Source organism: Anoplolepis gracilipes, chromosome 1 (genome assembly GCF_047496725.1).
Source record: "Anoplolepis gracilipes chromosome 1, ASM4749672v1, whole genome shotgun sequence".
Taxonomy (NCBI): Eukaryota; Metazoa; Arthropoda; class Insecta; order Hymenoptera; family Formicidae; genus Anoplolepis; species Anoplolepis gracilipes.
Genome location: NC_132970.1, coordinates 4,461,775 through 4,479,806, shown reverse-complemented (window position 1 = coordinate 4,479,806; position 18,032 = coordinate 4,461,775). Strand labels below are relative to the sequence as shown.

The window sequence follows — 18,032 nt, the reverse complement described above, 5'->3', positions numbered from 1 at the left end:
ATAATATTTGAAACATTAAGTGCTGTAAAGAGCAAGGACACAAGACAAAATAAAATAAAATAGGATAACATTAAAACAATAATAAATTATATAATTCAATAAGCTTAAATATACATATGAAAATAGTTAGTACCGAATATTATATAAAATTTATAATTTAAACATTAAGAATATCATGAGAATAGCGAACGTTTCGGGCCCCGATTTGAGCCTTCTTCAGCGCAATTATGTAATCGTAATAAAAAGTTGTAAATATAAAATTTTGTAAAAAACCTGAACTGGCCTTAACGGAACGCAGTAAACAATTTTGACATTCTAAGTAGATACTCAACTGATTGTACAGTTTGGTGACTCGATGTATTGGTAATTTAAAATTATTTAACTATGCCAATATAGGATTCAACCGGCATTGCAGCCAAGTCTCATGAATCTATAAATAATACTTTTATTAATTTTTCGTGGCCCACCAACCATGAAGGATTATACATACCGGCAACAATAACTTTTAGCGTATGTTTTTTTACCGTTTTTCATCGTTTTTTATATTAAACATTGTTTACTGCGTTCTGTAAAGATCAGTTCCGTTTTTTGAAATTATTTGTATTTTTATATTTATGACTTTCATTATGATTATATTACTGCGCTGAAGAAGGCTCAAACAGGAGCTCGAAACGTTCGCTATCTCCTTGTTATTCTTAACGTTTCAACTATTAATTTTATACGTTGTTTTGTACTAATTTATTTCATATGTGGAATTATGCTTATTAAATTATATTAGTTTAATATTATTTTATTTCTTTTTATTTTGTTTTTCGTCCTTGCTCTCTACAGCACTTAATGTTTGAAATATTATTATTTATAAGAGAGCTATTCTTAACGATTTTTTAAGCTTATTAAATTATATAGTATATTGTTTTAATGTTATCCTATTTTATCTTATTTTCTCTTGCGCTCTTGCTCTCTACAGAACTTAATGTTTCGAAAATTGATCAAGTGTTTTGAAAATTGTGAAACATACCATAACGTTTGTATCTCTATAAATTTTTACAAGCGTTTAGAAATTTAATATCTCTAGCAAATTAATCTTTTAATTAATCCTTGGTTAAATAGATTTAATGAAAATTTTATAAATGATCTAATTGTGCAGTTGATTCAGATATAACGTTGCTACGTCGATTCTCATCGCATCTTAAATACTGACGATTGTTATTTCTGCGCTTGAAGACCGCCTCTTGCTTGGCGCAGAAATTCGGGAGATGTTTGGCGAGGGCGGTAGAGGGTGGCTCGACCAAGCGGACTGAGCGAACTGACGCGGGGGGTGGGAGAAAAGCGTCGGGGAGGACGAGGGTGTCGCGACGTCGTGCGCCGGGGTTGCACAGGATGGGATTTAATCTGTGTCCCGTTTCACGCTCAGCCAAGTGGAACCTTTTTGCCTCACTTTGCGGCGCGACTTGCTTTTACGCCGCACCGCCGCGTAGATTAACGCGAAATTATATATAAAGAATGTGTGCGGCCGGCGGTTGTGTGCACGGGTTGACGATATTCGAGCCCTCTCGCCGACATCGTCCCCCTCTGTCGGGGGTGGCCGCCCTGCGAGAGAGGACGGCAGGAGGCGAAAGACGATGAACGTAAAGGGTGTACCTCGCGCGCGCGTACATGTGCAACTAAGTCATGCACACTTGTCCCCTTTGTAACGAATTAAACTTGTGAAAAACAGCACAGACTCGTGCGCCGTCCCTTCAAAGAACGGAACTGTCAACGACGCGTTCTCACTTTGACCGCTTATTTTTAAGGCAAACCATTCAGCCGAAAGGTGAAGTGATTCGGAAAAATACTCGGAAGCATCTTTGAATCAGATTTGTAAATTAAATAATTTTCAATTGAAATATGATCATTAAATCATAATTAAAGCAAAATATACATCAATATATATTATGGCGGGAAATTTTATCTCTTTGTTTTTCGGATAATAAGTTGATAATGTTGAGATAATCAGTTGTACTTTAAAAGAAAATATATATAATTTAATATTATTAATTTTTATTTATTATTAATATTCAAATATAATCAGTTTTAATACGGTACATAATTGTACAAGTCATCAAAGTTTATTGCACTGTAAGTGCGATCGCTGATCATGATCTTATGCGTCCGTGGATCTACTGCTCTTATTAACTTTAGTAAGATGAATATCTATTAATTATGAAAGAAATTATGGAAAGTGCCGCAAAGAAAAATTGACTAGAAAAATTTATTTGTCTTTATTGTGATTGTCTATTGTTCATCGCGCGCATAGTTAAAGAAACTTTTTAAACTCATATCGAGATGCAAGTTTGCGAAAAGTGGCGACGATTAAAATGGACAAGTTGATAATGAGAATCAATCTTTGTCACACAAAATCACGTTAATATTGTATCTTAATATTTTTTTTATCCAATCCATTCTCGAATGTTTTTTTTTTTAATATTTTGGAAAGAAAAGATTTTGCCAATGTATTTTATAGTTTCCACTATTATTAAGGCATGAAATTGAAAATGTCTAGAAAATCATGTTCTAAAAAGAGATCGCATTATTTGTTTCTTCTCGGATTTCCGAATTGTTATCGCAATAAAAAGATGTACAAGAAGCATCTCCTTGAAAATTTCTTCGGCGCTATGGATTTATTTATAAGACTCTCAACTTCAATTTCTCGTTCTCTACCTCTATTCCATATCCGTTATTTCTTTTACTCGAAGCTCGCTTAAAAAGCTCTGGTTATAATGCTGAAGTGGTTGAAGCTTTTTATGATGGGCATAGAATTGTAGGCTAACGAACAGATGATTGTCAACCGATAGTCGCGGAGAAGAAAAACATTTCTTCTATAGAGACAGATTTATAGAAATTAATAGATCTTGATCGTGTTTGTGTCTCTCAGAATCTTTTAGCTGTCATGTAAAATCATTTAAAAATTTTATAAAATAATTTTGTTTTGAAATAAATGTCATTAATTTAAATTTGTAAAAATTGTGCAATAATAAGTGTTCCAATGATACGTTCATTAAATATTAAAAATAACATAAAATATTAGTTTCTGAATTGTCGCCATCTCTGCCCTTGATATTTTTATATATGGAACATCGAATGATCGCGAAAGGAGTGTGAAATTTTATATCTTCTCGCGTCGGCGAAAATGAGGCACAACAGAAGTGGCGTAAGGATGGAAGAAAGCGACAAGCGGAGGAACAGCAAGCGAGAAAACCACTTCGTGTTGTTATACGAAGTGGTTTCGCACAGCGACAGAGGCGGCACGGACCATCCAAGATTACATTCCAACTATTTCTTGTCGCTTTGCGCGGAGCAAAAGCGGGAATTAATTAAATTCGTTAATTGCAAGATGCATTTAGCAACGTTGGCTCCCGTCGTCTGTGCGCCGTCACGATATCTTCTCGTTGGGAGAACTTCTCCTTTTCCTCACGTTGCACCATAGGAATTTAACAAAGTGACAAAGAAAGCTGGAAGGTCCACTTTTGCATCAGGATACATGTATAAAAAGCAAAAGAGCTTTTGTTCACCGTGAAGTCTAATATCTTTTCAATCGCTCATTGACGTTATATCTTCTAAGCAAATCAACTTTTAATGTATATTCTATAAACTTTATTGCAAACGTTACACAATTTCTCCTACATAATTATTGAACTGCACAATGCACTGCATATCTGTTTGTTATGTTTACCATTGTCCCTTTGCATCGCAATTACTGTCGTCGTGAATATCAGATGCATCTACGCGATATATTTCCATTTCGGCGCATCCTCCGGACGCGATGCACCGTACGTAGTACGTGTAACGCTCGTAATAAGGCACACGGCAGCGAATTAATCGGCGCGCAAGGGTCAAACTGATCTTCGTTACGTGACATCCGCTGGGCGTCGGAGCGTGTGATCGCGACGCAAACATCTCCCTTGGTGTTCAATCTAACGCTTCGGATCCGTGCGACAGGCGCGAACGCTAATTAGACTAATAAGAACGCGTTCGGTACGCGTACTCTCTCCGCTGTTTACCAATCAGATGTTCTAGCGAAGTGACGTACACGTTGCGCGCGTTTTGATTCACAGAGGAAGACTTGATGCACGGGGGTGGTGCGGGTATTGGCGGGGGTTCTATGGTCGGACAGAACTCAATATTTGGGTGCTCGGCTGCAGGACACAGCGGGGTTAACCAGCTTGGCGGCGTTTACGTCAATGGCCGACCGTTGCCGGACTCCACGAGGCAGAAGATCGTCGAGTTGGCTCACAGCGGGGCTAGACCATGCGATATATCGCGCATTTTGCAAGTCAGCAACGGATGTGTCTCCAAGATCCTTGGCAGGTAAGCATCATTGAATATTAATCTCTGTCTTTTTCGAAATCATGAATAAGATCATTTAAAAAAATTAAACTCACATTGATGTAATAATAAAATGTATGATTGTTGTCTAAATCCAATTAATCAGAATAGTTGTAGAACACAACTGCTACTTTTTCTGATATAATTAGTAAAGCCACTTGATATATTGTGACAAAATTCATAAAATTTTACTTCTATTTTTAATAATTTTATTTTGATGCTGAGATTTTAAAATAATTGGATATATGATAACAAGCGAATTTTTATATTACATCTCAATTTTTCATGTTATATTTTACGTTATTTTTCACGTTATATTTCCGTGATCATCACGTCACAATTTTCTCACAGGAATTTCAGAATATTAATAAAGTTAGAGCTTTCACCCAATGATATTCCCCTTTTATAAAGTTTCTCACATTTTTTTTCAATAACCATACCATGTTCAAAAGACTTGCCACGACGTAACGTTAACATGTAAGCGAAAATAACAATATCTCCTTTCGCAGGTATTATGAGACTGGCTCGATTAAGCCACGGGCGATCGGTGGTAGTAAGCCACGAGTGGCAACAACACCTGTGGTCAACAAAATCGCCGATTATAAACGAGAATGTCCCTCGATCTTCGCCTGGGAGATTCGTGATCGACTTTTGCAGGAGGGCGTATGCAATAACGACAATATACCCAGCGTAAGTAAAAACGTCGAATTAAAAAATTTGTTTAATCTAATTAAGGCTGATAATTAATTAATATACTAAATTTTTATATTATAAATTTTACTTGAATAAACGTAGGTAGTAAAAAATTGTATATTAAAACGAATATAGAATATAGAATAAGCGGACATATTGCGCAAATTCTAGTTTTTCAAAATTGCAAGCCGCGACTCGCGTAGATTATCGTACTTACCGCGACGCGTGCGAATAAATTTTCCCGCTGTGTCGGCGTCATATTGGGCCATTGATTGGACACGGTATAAGTTTACGCGTAATCCGCCGTCGACTTATCGTGGCGCGCAGCCGGTCGGGTGTACTTACCCGTCGGATCCGGCCACTCGACCCTAATCAAAGTCTCGTCAATGCGATCGGCTGGGTGGGGTAATCGGTCCATTACGCGGACCTCGGCATTGTCCACCCTCCCGGGCGCTGATCGCCCTTCTCCCAACTCGAAGAATCCTCTCCGGTCGTACGTCTATCCGTCTACCAAACATCCTGCCCAAACCTTGTGATCCCTTCTGCCGATCGACCTACGAGAATATTTCGCGCGGTCGATCGTCCTCGTCTGGCTTCTTCGAGAACACTCTCCCTCGCGGTAATACTCTCCCTATCGGATACCGTCAGGAATACCGAGGGGGATGGCACGCGTACAAGTCGTTATCCATCGGCTCGTGGAGGAACTTCGCTCCTATCGGTGTGTTCCTAGGAACCATCGAATGAAGAAAGTTGGTGAGGGGGGGGGTGTGGGAGGATGATCAATCAGAGCGTTCTGGCACGTGTTAGCCTGTCGTCGAGCATGTAACGCATCGGTCAGTAGCGACGTTACATTTGAGAGAACATCACTCTATATATATCGCTTAATTAGATTTAATCTTTATCATATATTCTCTCTTTGAAAATGGTGCCGTTTTTATTAATAACATTTTTAAGTTTTTTCTAATAATTTTTTTTTACTGTGTAAAATTTAGTATTCAAAATCAATATACAAAATTTTTAAGATTATTGGCGAACCGAGAATAACACTCTACAATTGTTCTCGAACATTAACTAAAGACATGAGAAGAAGAAAAGACGTTATTTGACTGACTGCAATTTCTTTCGATCTTCTCTCGAGTACTAGTCGATCGCTGGTAGCGTCGGTAGTGGCGTTGGCTGTTGCGGCTGGTACACATCGCACTGAGGGTGATGCCGAGGGTGCGGCGGGGGTTAGTCGGCGGCGAGAGCGAACGGGAGCGGGTAGAATCAGGGTGAATGGGATCAGTTAAGCGTGTTGCACAATTATTCGTGTCCGGTCGCGCGTGTAATGGCCTGCATCGACGCTGCGGCTGTTGTGCGGCGAGAGTGGAGCGGTGCGGAGCATACAACCGGGATCCCTCTCTTTCTCTGTCTCTCCCGGCATCCAGGCTGGATAGACGGTCTGATGACGGAGAGCCTGGTCTGGGTTAGCCGGGGCTAACTCATCTCGAAACGTCGCTTCCGCTATCCGCCTGTTATTATCTCACGGCGTCAGGACAAGCCGAGACGGTTGGAATTACGTATGCTCGATGAGCTACAAGCGTAGTTAGATGTTATCGACCGATAAAAACATCGAGAATCGATATTTTGCAATACTCAAGTATACTTGAGAAATTGAATTCAAGCGAAATCCTACCGCTTTCTGAACCATTTGACCAACGTTGTAACGATCGTTATGTTAAAGATTAAGAACGATTACGAAATTCCGACTCGCGACCTGTAACTACGATAGCGAATGTAATAATCAAGAATGTATGCAATAACTGGACATAATCAAACCCTCGAATTCTGAGTCGGGATACATTATATCTCGTCTTTAATCTGGTTCTAATAAACGGCCGTATGTCGCGTACTGTACTAACGACGTTCTCTCAGCGTCGCCTGGCCATTATTCCATCGGTTTTAAGTCAAACTATACGAGAAGGCTCGGCTTTGCACATACTCATGCCACTCTTGTCGAAGTTCTCGGTCGATCTCGTAATTAAGAAGCTCCGCTCAATATCCGACGTCCGCTGCATTAACGGCTGTGATATACACACACCAATCCAAATATATATATATATATATATATATATATGTATATATATCTGGTGCACCAAGCTCAGTGTAAAAGGGTGTGGAGAACGGATTTGGTGTGCGTATGGAGTGCGCCGAGGACCATTATGTGAAAGTCGAGAGTGCGATGCTTGGATCCCCATGTTGTACGCGGGCTCGTTATAACTTTGGAGTTAGCCACTGGCTCAGTCGCGGACGCAAGATGAAGACGATGACTACGACAACCGTGCTTGGATTGGAAGGGGACAAAGAGCCGTGGAGACCGTTTTATGTAATAATAATTGGACGGCGGTGTCCTTTCATCTGGATACGATCCCCGCTCCCATTTGCATCCCCCGACCGCGGGAGGACGAAAAAGAGGAAGAAGGATCCCGCGTGAGAGACGACGAGGGGGCGGACAATCAGTGCACAGCTACGACGACGGAAATGATTCTCGTGCGACGACGAGTGGCTGCGGTCGCGAGAGTTTACAAAGAGCCGCGTCCCGGCCCGTTTCGCTTCTATAGCTCTCTTTTCCTTGATCCATTGCAAATGGATGACGGAGGTATCTTGCATAGAGATACATTGTTAGTCGTTAGTATCAAAAACATGGTAATTTTTTTCTCTAAAAGATATTATTTTTTAAAAATTAGAAACCAATAGTAAAATAATTAGAAAAAAAGATAATCTTTTATTCCACAATTTTATATAGTTTTAGAATTTATATATGATTAAAAATTGAAAAGATTTATACATCGTTAATCACATAAAAATAATTTAAAAAGAAAAGTATCTTTACTCAATATTAAAGATTATATTATCTATACATATTAAAGTAACATTTGTTTAATTTATGTAAAATTTAAAATAAAATAAATATTATTTTACAATAATAATCTGATTAATAAATTTATATAGATATTTTTAAATTTATTTATAACTTTTATAAAAAAAAACTCCAATAAGTAATACAATAAGAAATATAAGTATTTCGTTTCTCTCCTACTCTAGTATAAGATTAAATTAATAAATATGGATAATTGATTCTCAGCGCAAATTTCTTTTTCTTTGCAGGTGTCGTCCATTAACAGGGTACTCAGGAACCTGGCCTCGCAGAAGGAGCAACAGGCGGCCGCGGTGCAAGCGCATCAGGGCGCCGAGAGTGTCTACGATAAGCTGAGAATGTTTAACGGGCAGGCAGCAGGCTGGCCGCCGGCGTGGTATTCGGCGACACCTTCCCATCATCCCTTGGCCACGGGAATTCCAACGGCGGCAACTCCTGGATCCGGCCAGACTCTCTTGCCTGGTAGTCAACTTCACGGACGCGATGATTCTTTGCTAAAGCGGAGCGGTAAATTTTAATTTATTTCGTATTTACCGTAATAAAGTGTAGAAAAATCTACTAAGATTAATTGTTAATGTTCGAGCTATCATTTTAATAATTACGCAACCCCGTGTTCATTAATTTATTTAGACAAACAAAATTATTTGCTTTTGAATATGTATATACAATATACAATATCTCAATTTTAAAGATATCTTTAAACTATTATATTCTTTCCCGCATTATCTAATTCGAGGGTTGAGCGACTCCAAGTTTTTGACACCTCGTATAATGCACGTGTACAAACGCGGTCGAGTAGGAAAAAGGGATCCGCTGTACAACGCTATAGGTCTAATAGGATCACAGAAATCGGGCCTGCGGTTCGGTTCTTATAGCCAGAATCAGTCCGCGAATGACAAATCCAGATGTTGGTCGCTCTCAATAGGCAGATTACGTGAACTGCGGTAAAATGACAGGTAGAAAAGTGCTTTCATTGCGAACGTATTTTCCGCGGATGCAAAAGTGTTTCTCAATTATTTCGGTCAAAATATTAAATTTTCTTCAAATACAAAAGTAATCAATAAGCAAGTTTAAATTAGATTCGTATTCAACTTTATTTTTGCAGATTTTATTAGACGACATGTTTCAAAGTATTAATAATATGTCATATTAGAACTAACGTTAATAACTAAAGACAAATGAGACAAAAGTACATAATCTTAAATCTATATTACTTGTAAATAATGATTCATACTTTACGTTATGTACTTCCCGTTCGTTAAGTGCCATTGAGTGCACACTTGAATGCACAAGAATGCATCGAACGGTCGATCGCTGCCATTTTGGCCGAAGCGAGCGCATTAAGCGACCGGATCGTAGAGAGCATCGGCTAATCTCCTCTCTTTCTTCGCCGGGCGTGCGTCGTCACCTAGAAAATTAAAGCCAACGATCCGTCTGCAGCGGACTGCCGAGGATCGTTCCCGGTCTGGTCGTTACGCGCAGGGATATTCGCGAGGAGGTGGGTGGGTTCCGCGGGAAGAAGACGAACGGGGGCAGACGGTTAGGGTGACGAGGGGAGGAAGAATGAAAGGGAGAGAGAAAGGGGAAAGAGAGAGACAGAGATAGAGGCGTGTTTGGGGTGCCGGTATTTCTAGTTGAGGGGGTTTCGTCGGGTCGAGTCCAATTGGGGGTTGCGCGGGGATTGAGATGAGCGAACGAGAAAGCGAGCAGCTGACGAGCGAACAGTATATATATATATATATATATATATATATATATATATATGCTGTTACATATATATATACAGACATACCTATGTATGCGAGCATAAGGGCGTACGTATATGTACATCTCTCCATCGCGTGATAGCGGAGGGACGAAGACGAAGAACAGAGTAGAGGAGAGACGCCGGGAAGGCATCGGGAGGAATGGAAAGAGACGAGGGTACGATGCGCGGAGGCGGAAAGTAATCGCGGCCCACCGAATTTGACGAGGGGCTACGGTCGCGCGCGTGCGAAATGAGCGAAACATATTTAAGATTAATGAAACAATAGATTAAAATGGAAGCAATTAATTCTTGTTTCAGATACCGGTTCTCTATTATCGCATCAGCAGGAGACAACTTCGGACGGTAATTCGGAGCACAATTCCTCCGGAGATGAGGACTCGCAGGTGCGGCTGAGGCTGAAAAGGAAATTGCAGCGCAACCGAACTTCCTTCTCTAACGAGCAGATAGACAGCCTCGAGAAAGGTTAGTATAAAATCCAATCAAAAAGTTATCAATCTTGACAATCTGTACTTGTCTTTGTACACGATTTCCCATAAATCATGTGCTTTCTCGATTGCGAATTCTTTGATCGTTGTTGTTTGCTTAATTGAATTAATATAAGCAACTTCTTAGCTTGTGGTCTCTAATAATTCAAGTTTCAAATAATAACTTTTTTTTATTATATGTATATTCGTTTGCAACACAAAGTCGATATCTTGACATCAAGATTGTAGTCTTCTCAGTCTACTCAATATTTCTCTGATATTCGTCGGTTGAGAGAAAATGCGCGATGGCCGGCAAGCTCCGTGTATCACGATAATTAATGCCGACGATGCGGCTAAATAACGAGCACTTGTTGCAAACTGGTTTCGTTTCAGAATTCGAGCGGACACATTACCCGGACGTGTTTGCACGGGAGCGTCTCGCCGAGAAGATCGGATTACCTGAGGCACGTATCCAGGTGAGTGTGAATGTGCGAATACGGCGTGTATGCGCTTCCTCCACCGACACTCGCTCCACCCAACTGCCCCTCTCTCTGCAACCCCTCTACATCTTCTCTTTCCTCTCTTCCTCGCGTTCTCCCCGCGGGCGCGTCTTTCTCTCTTCTTATTCCGTCCGTTTCTCCCGGGAGGGTCGACCGGCGTAAGTGCGACGACGCCCTTTCATTAAATGCTTTTAACGTGTGACCACGTGGTTGTACGTGGAGAACATTAAATACCTCCGACGGCTTGGAGCCGCTCGTGAGACTTCCAATGGGATTTCGTCACCTCTTTCGCTCGCTACTTTGCCATCATTTATGAATTCTTATATGGAATTTACACGCGTTACTTTTCCCATCGATTAGTGCGACAGATGTTTACACGATTTATTTATTTATTAGAATTTATAATTCACGAAGATGCTAAAATGGCACTTGTATATATTTCTTAGACAGCACATTAATTAATTAATAATAATAAGTATCTCTCATTACATTTTATTCTCTCTATATATTAAGTTCTAAAAATATATTTTTCGATAAAGTATAATTTGATAAACGACAATAATATGGAAATACAAATACTCTATGGAACATCGTGAGAAGATAGTTAAATGTCGGTCAACGTTCTAAAGAAGTTGGAAAGTTCGACAAATTTGAAGAATCTTTGATTGCATCGGCAAAGTCAAGAATCTCGGAGAATGAGAGGCAGAGTCTTGGTAGATCAGAATCACGTTCATTTAAATTATAAGATCAGGAAAACTCGTGAAACTTTAGTTCGCATTTATAGGAAGCGGTTCCATCGCAATGATTCCTTGTAGCTTTTCCGCAAATTCTTCATCGCTTTTTTTCTTTTATCGCGGAGCAACTTCACATTCATATAACATGGCAACAATTGCGACACATGTAAAGTTACTACGATATAAATACAGAATTAAAACTAAACAATCCAAGAGAATTCAAGATATTTCTAAAACATTGAGATACTTGAAATCTTAAGATGCCTTTATGTTATTTTTACAATGTTCTTTGTATTTTTTTAAAATGCTTGTCGACTTTTAATTGTTTGAATCAACCGATTATATAATCTATTTTTTAATTTGTTACGTCGTTTCGCTGCACTTCGTTATAAATAACTTGACAGCTGTATCACAATCCTGCCGGTTAAAATTACATTTTCATCTGTCACAATAACCTATTCTAAACGATTATTAGAAATATTGAAATATCATTATTTTCAATGCCATTAATTGAATATTACATATGTAAACATTTGCACAATATTTGTTGACACTTTCTGCTATTTAACAATTCCCATTTTGATAATATCCCTTTTACTTTTTAATCATAAGAGAGATGCAAAATACCATGTTGCATAATTATAATTATAATATCAACATTTTGAGCCGTTAATATATACGCAGCCTTATCGAATATTGTTTGACCGCGCTTACCCTCCTCTCACCCGCCTCTCACCTGTACCACCGCGATGAAGAGACGGGAGGGTCGACGAAGTGGCCGGCGGGGTTCGGTGTGGTGGTAGTAACCGGGCGCGCTGAGCGTTATGTGGACGTACAAACAGTGCAAGACCATGTTGACGCATGTTTTCAAGCCTCGTTGGCTGGTATTGATCTTGCTAAGTGCAGGAAACCGGGAGTTCCGGCGCGAGAGGGAAAAGGAGAAGTTCCACGAGGAGAAGAGGGAGAGAAAAGAGGGAAAGAGAAAGAGAGAGAAATAGAGAGAATGAAGGAAGACCGAACGGAATCGAAAGAGGGAGAGTGGAAAAAGATAGTCGAGGCAAAGAGGGTAAAAAAGAGAAGAATCGCCGAGTTGGTCCGATCGTTGCGGACGATCCTCGAATGGCATGCGAAAGACGGAGAGTGAAGTGCCGGCACTCTGATGGAACACAAAACGTAACGCGCGTAGCGGCTTGGTACGGCATGGCGCGGCATGTAAACGCAACCCGCCCGAGCCGCGAGGGATCGCGCGGAAGGCCTAAGAGGGTTCTCGGACGCAACCATGGCAACGTCGGGTCCCGAGGGAGGTCGCCCTCCGATTGGCCCTCGGTTTTCCACCTATATACTCCGACCATGGCCACGAGATTCGCCACGTCGTGCTGCTGGCACGTCCGTCGCCGGCCGATTATCATTCTCGCCGTTCCCTAAGTCGACTTGCGCGAGCGCGATGGCCGATACGCTACACGAGGATTAAATGGGATTTTTCTTCCATGTATGCTTTCGAGGACCCTAAGTAAAAACAAGTACGAAAAATAAAGCATAAAGTTATTAGGATATTAGCTGTTGCGGAGTCTGCCGTTAGAATCGCCGCGATTCCCTTTTTTCAAAAAGAAAATATTGTTTATATACTTTTTTCTTTTTTATTTTTTTTTTTTTTTTTTTTATCGGAATGAAATATTTCGCGAAGCCGACTTGATAGTATTATCATATGCTCTACTAATTTTCTAAAGCTCCGGTGAAACGTGCAAACAAATGAATTTCTTGCGCTTGCAGTTGGCGCATCGCGAATATGCCCAAGGTCGGAGAGTTTCAAGGTCGGAAACCGGCGTTGAGAACCGGTCTCCGCGCTACATTTCGGCCATTGACGATGCTGGAAGGAGAGACCGTGTTCTTTGAGTAACACCGAATATGTTCGGATCACAGACTTTCGCACGGATCGATTCGGACGAGTTTTCGGAATGAGGGAGGATGAGTTTACGAGGGACGATGGTATTGGGCGGAAGAAACCCGCTGCGGGCGAATGGCAGATATTTGACGGTGGGATGGTCGAACACGATTTGCTGCGCCAACGGGAGGACAGGAGGATGGAATTTATTTTTTGATTCAATCGAGGACCCTCGTCATGCTCATAGCGCGCGGTGTTATACGTGAGATTGCGGAAGGCTTGTATTTCTACGTTGATGACATTTCTTTCCGTTGCGAAAAACATCCCCCTTTTTTCCGTATCGCACACGCGGTAATTCGTTACACCAAAATCGACAAGAATGGAAATTGCTGTTATTGCTTTGTCTTCTATTTTTAGCCGTGCAGAGTAGCATGCGAAAACATGTAAATCTCTCTTTCGAAAACTTGTCCCGGTTGTGCTAAATATAATTTATTAGAATCGAATTTCTGTCTCTCTCTCTCTTTTCTTCGATCGATGATCAATTTGATTGATTACAAGAGTAAAAGTTGTACGATATTTATCATTAAAATGAAATAATTATTGAATAAAAAAATTTTAAGAAAATAACGCTTGATTAAAAAGTAAAATGTAATTTGCAGATAATATGATATTAAAATATTTTTGTACGCGTAAAAACACAATTCGAGAGTATAGCGAAATTATAACTGTCTATTCGTAAAATTCATGCGATTGAATACGCGACTGCTGCAGTGTAGACATAGAAAAAGTCTTAGGAAAAAGCCAAATGTACGGTTCATGGATTGTTCTAAGCGCCGACGAGGGAAAACCTATATCGAAGGGGACAAATCCTCTTATCGCTGAAGAGAATCACAAAAAATCAGAAAATCCGTGCAGGCGTTGCACTTAAATCTCGATTCATTTTATAAGTTTGTATCGTGTCATTTAAGATATCCCGCATAATAAAGGAACAATTATTCATGATATTAATTCTTTACTATTTTTATTATTTTGATACAAACGCATTTATATAATATAATCTACTGACGTACTTTTTATCTTTTTCTAATTATAATTCTGCAAAGAGAAAAGAAGTCGATAGGACATAAAGGTTAAAGTTATATATATAATCGATATTTTAAAGATCTAATAACATTGGAGATAGAAATAATCGAGGACCTATTTTTTGATCGATACGATTAGTGTAAGACTCGCACGATTACAACCGTGTGTTATCTACAGTACGCTTCTTCTCGAATATTGGGTTTGATGCGGTTTGTAATACAATTAGGCGCTTGAAAAAAGATACATGTATGTAAATGCGCGAACTGCGAAGGGGTGACAGATAAGAACATGTAGAAAGAATACTCGCGAGAAATTAGAGCGAACGAAGCTGAATAAAAAGGGACCGAAACGAGCAAGAGTAAATCAATTTTTCGTTTGACAACTGTTCAATCGCAATTAACAAATTAGAGGAACATCTTATAAAACGTCTCATAAAAAGTAGCGCGGTCATTCGCACGAGATGCGGAAAGAAGTGTCTGGGTGATAGATTTCACGCTACCTCGAAGAGTCCACGAGAGGTTCGTAGACAAAAAACAGAGGAGAGAGAAAGAGAGAGGAGCGAGAGACGGCAGGATGGTTCAGGGAGGATCTGAGGGTGTTCTCTCCGGGGAGGAAGCAGAAGAGAATCGTGAAGTGTGAACGAGCGCGAACGAGTGCGGATGATGCGAAATAACGTGTCGGCAGCGCCGAGTGTGCGGCTGCACACTTGTCGTGACAAAGGCATCGTCATTGTGTCGGTTGCAGGTGTGGTTCAGTAATCGCAGGGCGAAGTGGCGTCGAGAGGAGAAATTACGGAACCAGAGAAGAGCGGCCGTCGATCAGGTGGTGGCTGGCGGTAGCGGCGGAGGTAGCAGCGGTGCCGCGCCTCCCGCGGCTACCCCCGCGACACCACGATTGCCCTTAAATGCCGGATTCAACGCCATGTACTCGTCGATACCGCAACCAATCGCCACTATGCCCGACACGTATAGGTAGGAAATTTTCGATAAAGCATTGTTTCATAAATACAAAAATTATATGCAAGAATAAATATGGGATACGTTCGATAACTTGGTTGAAATTCATTGTCTTGTGAAAATTAAAATTTCGTTCAATCTTTTTCGCAAAAAAATATGTTCTCTCTGGAAACGTTAACTTTAAAAATATCTTGATAAAAGAGTTGCTTTTTGAGCTTCATTCGATAAATTTGATTATACGCGTGTCGTAATTTAAAATTCAGTATGACTGGACAATATGTATCAATGATAACATTGCGTTATCCTGCGTTTTTTTTTTTTTTTGCCTATAGCTCTATGTCAAGCAGCCTGGGCGGATCAATGGGTGGAAGCTGTCTTCAGCAACGCGCCGAAGGTTACCCGGCATACGTGTTTCACGAGCCTCTTCACTCGCTTACGCAATCCTATTCTCACGCGCACAGCGCGGCCGCGGCCGCGCACTCGCAACCTCATCGTGGCATCCCGACATCTCACGGCGGCACCCCCGCGACGCCAGGAGGACAACCAACCGGACCAGGTGGAGCACCCTACCAACCAACGACCTCGACCGCGACCGGTGAGTTCTCGACTAATTTTTTTCTTCGTTTTCAAGGTTACTTAGAATAATATAAAATTATTTACGTAAAGAACGGCAAATGTTTATTTAGTTTAGGAGGAGCAAAATTATTATTTTACAGAAAATGCCGCTTCCTTTTTTTTTAATCTAAGACAATATTCTTAATCGATCAATCTTGTAAGAATATTTTTTTTCTTAATGAAATTTTCTTCTATTCAACAGATTTAATTTAATTTTGTTTTAATTATCTTTTACTCATTTTATCAATTTTTTTAATTTGCTTAAAATTTTACATTGTAATCTAGTATTAGAAAAGAGTACTAGAGCTTTTTCATATATGAATATTAACTGAATATTTGCTGCCAAAGTTTTTTCTCGATGCTTTCCAATTATTTAAAAATTATATCTTTCGATTATATTTATATTATTAGATTATTTGAAATTTTTTTTTTATGTTGAACGTTCGAGAAACACGGCATATATATAAAGACGAGAGAGCAATAACAAAACGAATAAATCTACACCGAAAACCAATAGAGGTTTTCGTTTCCAATTTTCGCTTGGCACAGCCGCTGTTTCTTTCCCGTGTTCTAGTCGGCTCAAAGCGCGAAATAAAGCGTCGAGAATTACCTGGGAGCACCTCTTCACACGCAATCTACATAGTCTTGCTAACAGAAAGAGAGAGAGAAATAGAGGGAGAGAGAGAGAGAGAGAGAGAGAGAGAGAGAGAGAGAGAGAGAGAGAGAGAGAGAGAGAGAGAGAGACAAAGAGAGAGGGTGTAAGAGAAGGATGAAAGAGCGAGCGGGCAATGGCACGGTCGCGGCTCCACGCTCGACCACGGAATTGTAAAAGGATTTTAAAACAAATCTCGCATGGCGTCGCTGGGCTGAATCGAAGAATGGGATGTTCGGCGGTTTTCCAACCCCGCCGATGTAGCTGGTGAATTTTCCATTTTCTCAACTCCGCTACCCTCCCTCTTTTTACGTACGCTTGGCTCCTCCGCTCGGCTCTTTCTTTTCTCTCCCGGCTCTCTTCCTATCTCCCTTTCCCCATCATCTCTTTTCTTCGTCTATCTCCACATCTCATCCCTTCGCTTCTCGTTTAGCAAAAGCCACGGAGGGTCGCGCCTCCTCTCGCAGCCTGCGCCGCCTCGTTCTCTCCCTTTCTCTCATCCCTTTCGTCTCTACACCCTTTCACCCTCGAGAGGGTGTGCTCACTCTTTCGTGTCTATCCATCTATCCGTCCCTCTCGTCACCCTCCGGGCCCCCTTTCGTCTCTTTCTCCATTTCTCGTCCCTCTCTCTCTCTCTCTCTCACTCTCTCTTGCTTCCTCTCCCTCCTGAGGATATACAGGGGTGAACAGAGGATGTGGATGGGTTGGGTCTCGCCTCGGCTGGGCGAGCGCTCAATAACGTGCGAACCCAAAGGGGAGGAAATACGGGGTGCGCGGCCGTATCTACAGGAACGGAGCGGAGCGCAAGCCGGAATGGTGGAATACTGCGAAACACGCGCGCAGTGAATCCCACCCCGCTGTCCCTCTCGCCGTTCCACTCACTCTTCTCTCGCCACTTCTTTCTTCTTTTCCGCTTTTTCGCCCTCCGTCCTTCCCTCCTCCCCCTCGTCGTTTTCTCACCGTTCCTCTCTCCACCGCCGCACGTCTCTCCTGCTCCTTACGTGCGGAACGAGCCGCGGGTTATCCATCATAATCGCTTTACGTGCACGAGCGCCGTAAGGACTTTCACCGCGCTCGTTAGCGCCGCGCGGTGTCCCGATGACTCTAACGGCGCCGTTTTCATAGCTAAGTAGCCGTTTCCCTCGGAGAGTTAGCGGAGTTCGACCGCGGAAACGAGCGTAATCGCGCGAGTTGTCTCGCAGCTGGCGGACGTGGACGGTGAACGAGAGTCACGGATATTCGATTAATCCCTCACCATCAAAGTGACAGCATTCGTCGGATATGAAGCTGAAGATGAAATTCTGGAGATTATCGAGATGCAATAGAATGTCTGTGCAAGGTATCTTTAGAATTTAATCGCGCGATTAAATAAAAGTTATTTCGAGACTTCTAAATTAAACGTG

The 18,032-nt window shown here is 41.1% G+C and overlaps 1 protein-coding gene across 5 annotated transcripts in view; it reads left to right on the top strand.

The window, feature by feature from the left end:
* Positions 1-18,032, top strand: part of Toy (paired box 6 protein twin of eyeless) — a 35,474-nt gene that overhangs the window by 10,813 nt on the left and 6,629 nt on the right. For 4 of the 5 annotated variants that reach the window (XM_072906072.1, XM_072905979.1, XM_072905812.1 and 1 more), the window contains 7 exons: positions 4,095-4,347; positions 4,875-5,055; positions 8,206-8,482; positions 10,041-10,205; positions 10,601-10,683; positions 15,151-15,377; positions 15,695-15,957. In XM_072906072.1, coding sequence (XP_072762173.1) covers positions 4,095-4,347; positions 4,875-5,055; positions 8,206-8,482; positions 10,041-10,205; positions 10,601-10,683; positions 15,151-15,377; positions 15,695-15,957 — 1,449 coding nt within the window. The remainder of the gene's footprint in view (positions 1-4,094; positions 4,348-4,874; positions 5,056-8,205; positions 8,483-10,040; positions 10,206-10,600; positions 10,684-15,150; positions 15,378-15,694; positions 15,958-18,032) is intronic. The other variant, XM_072905898.1, reaches the window with a different exon arrangement.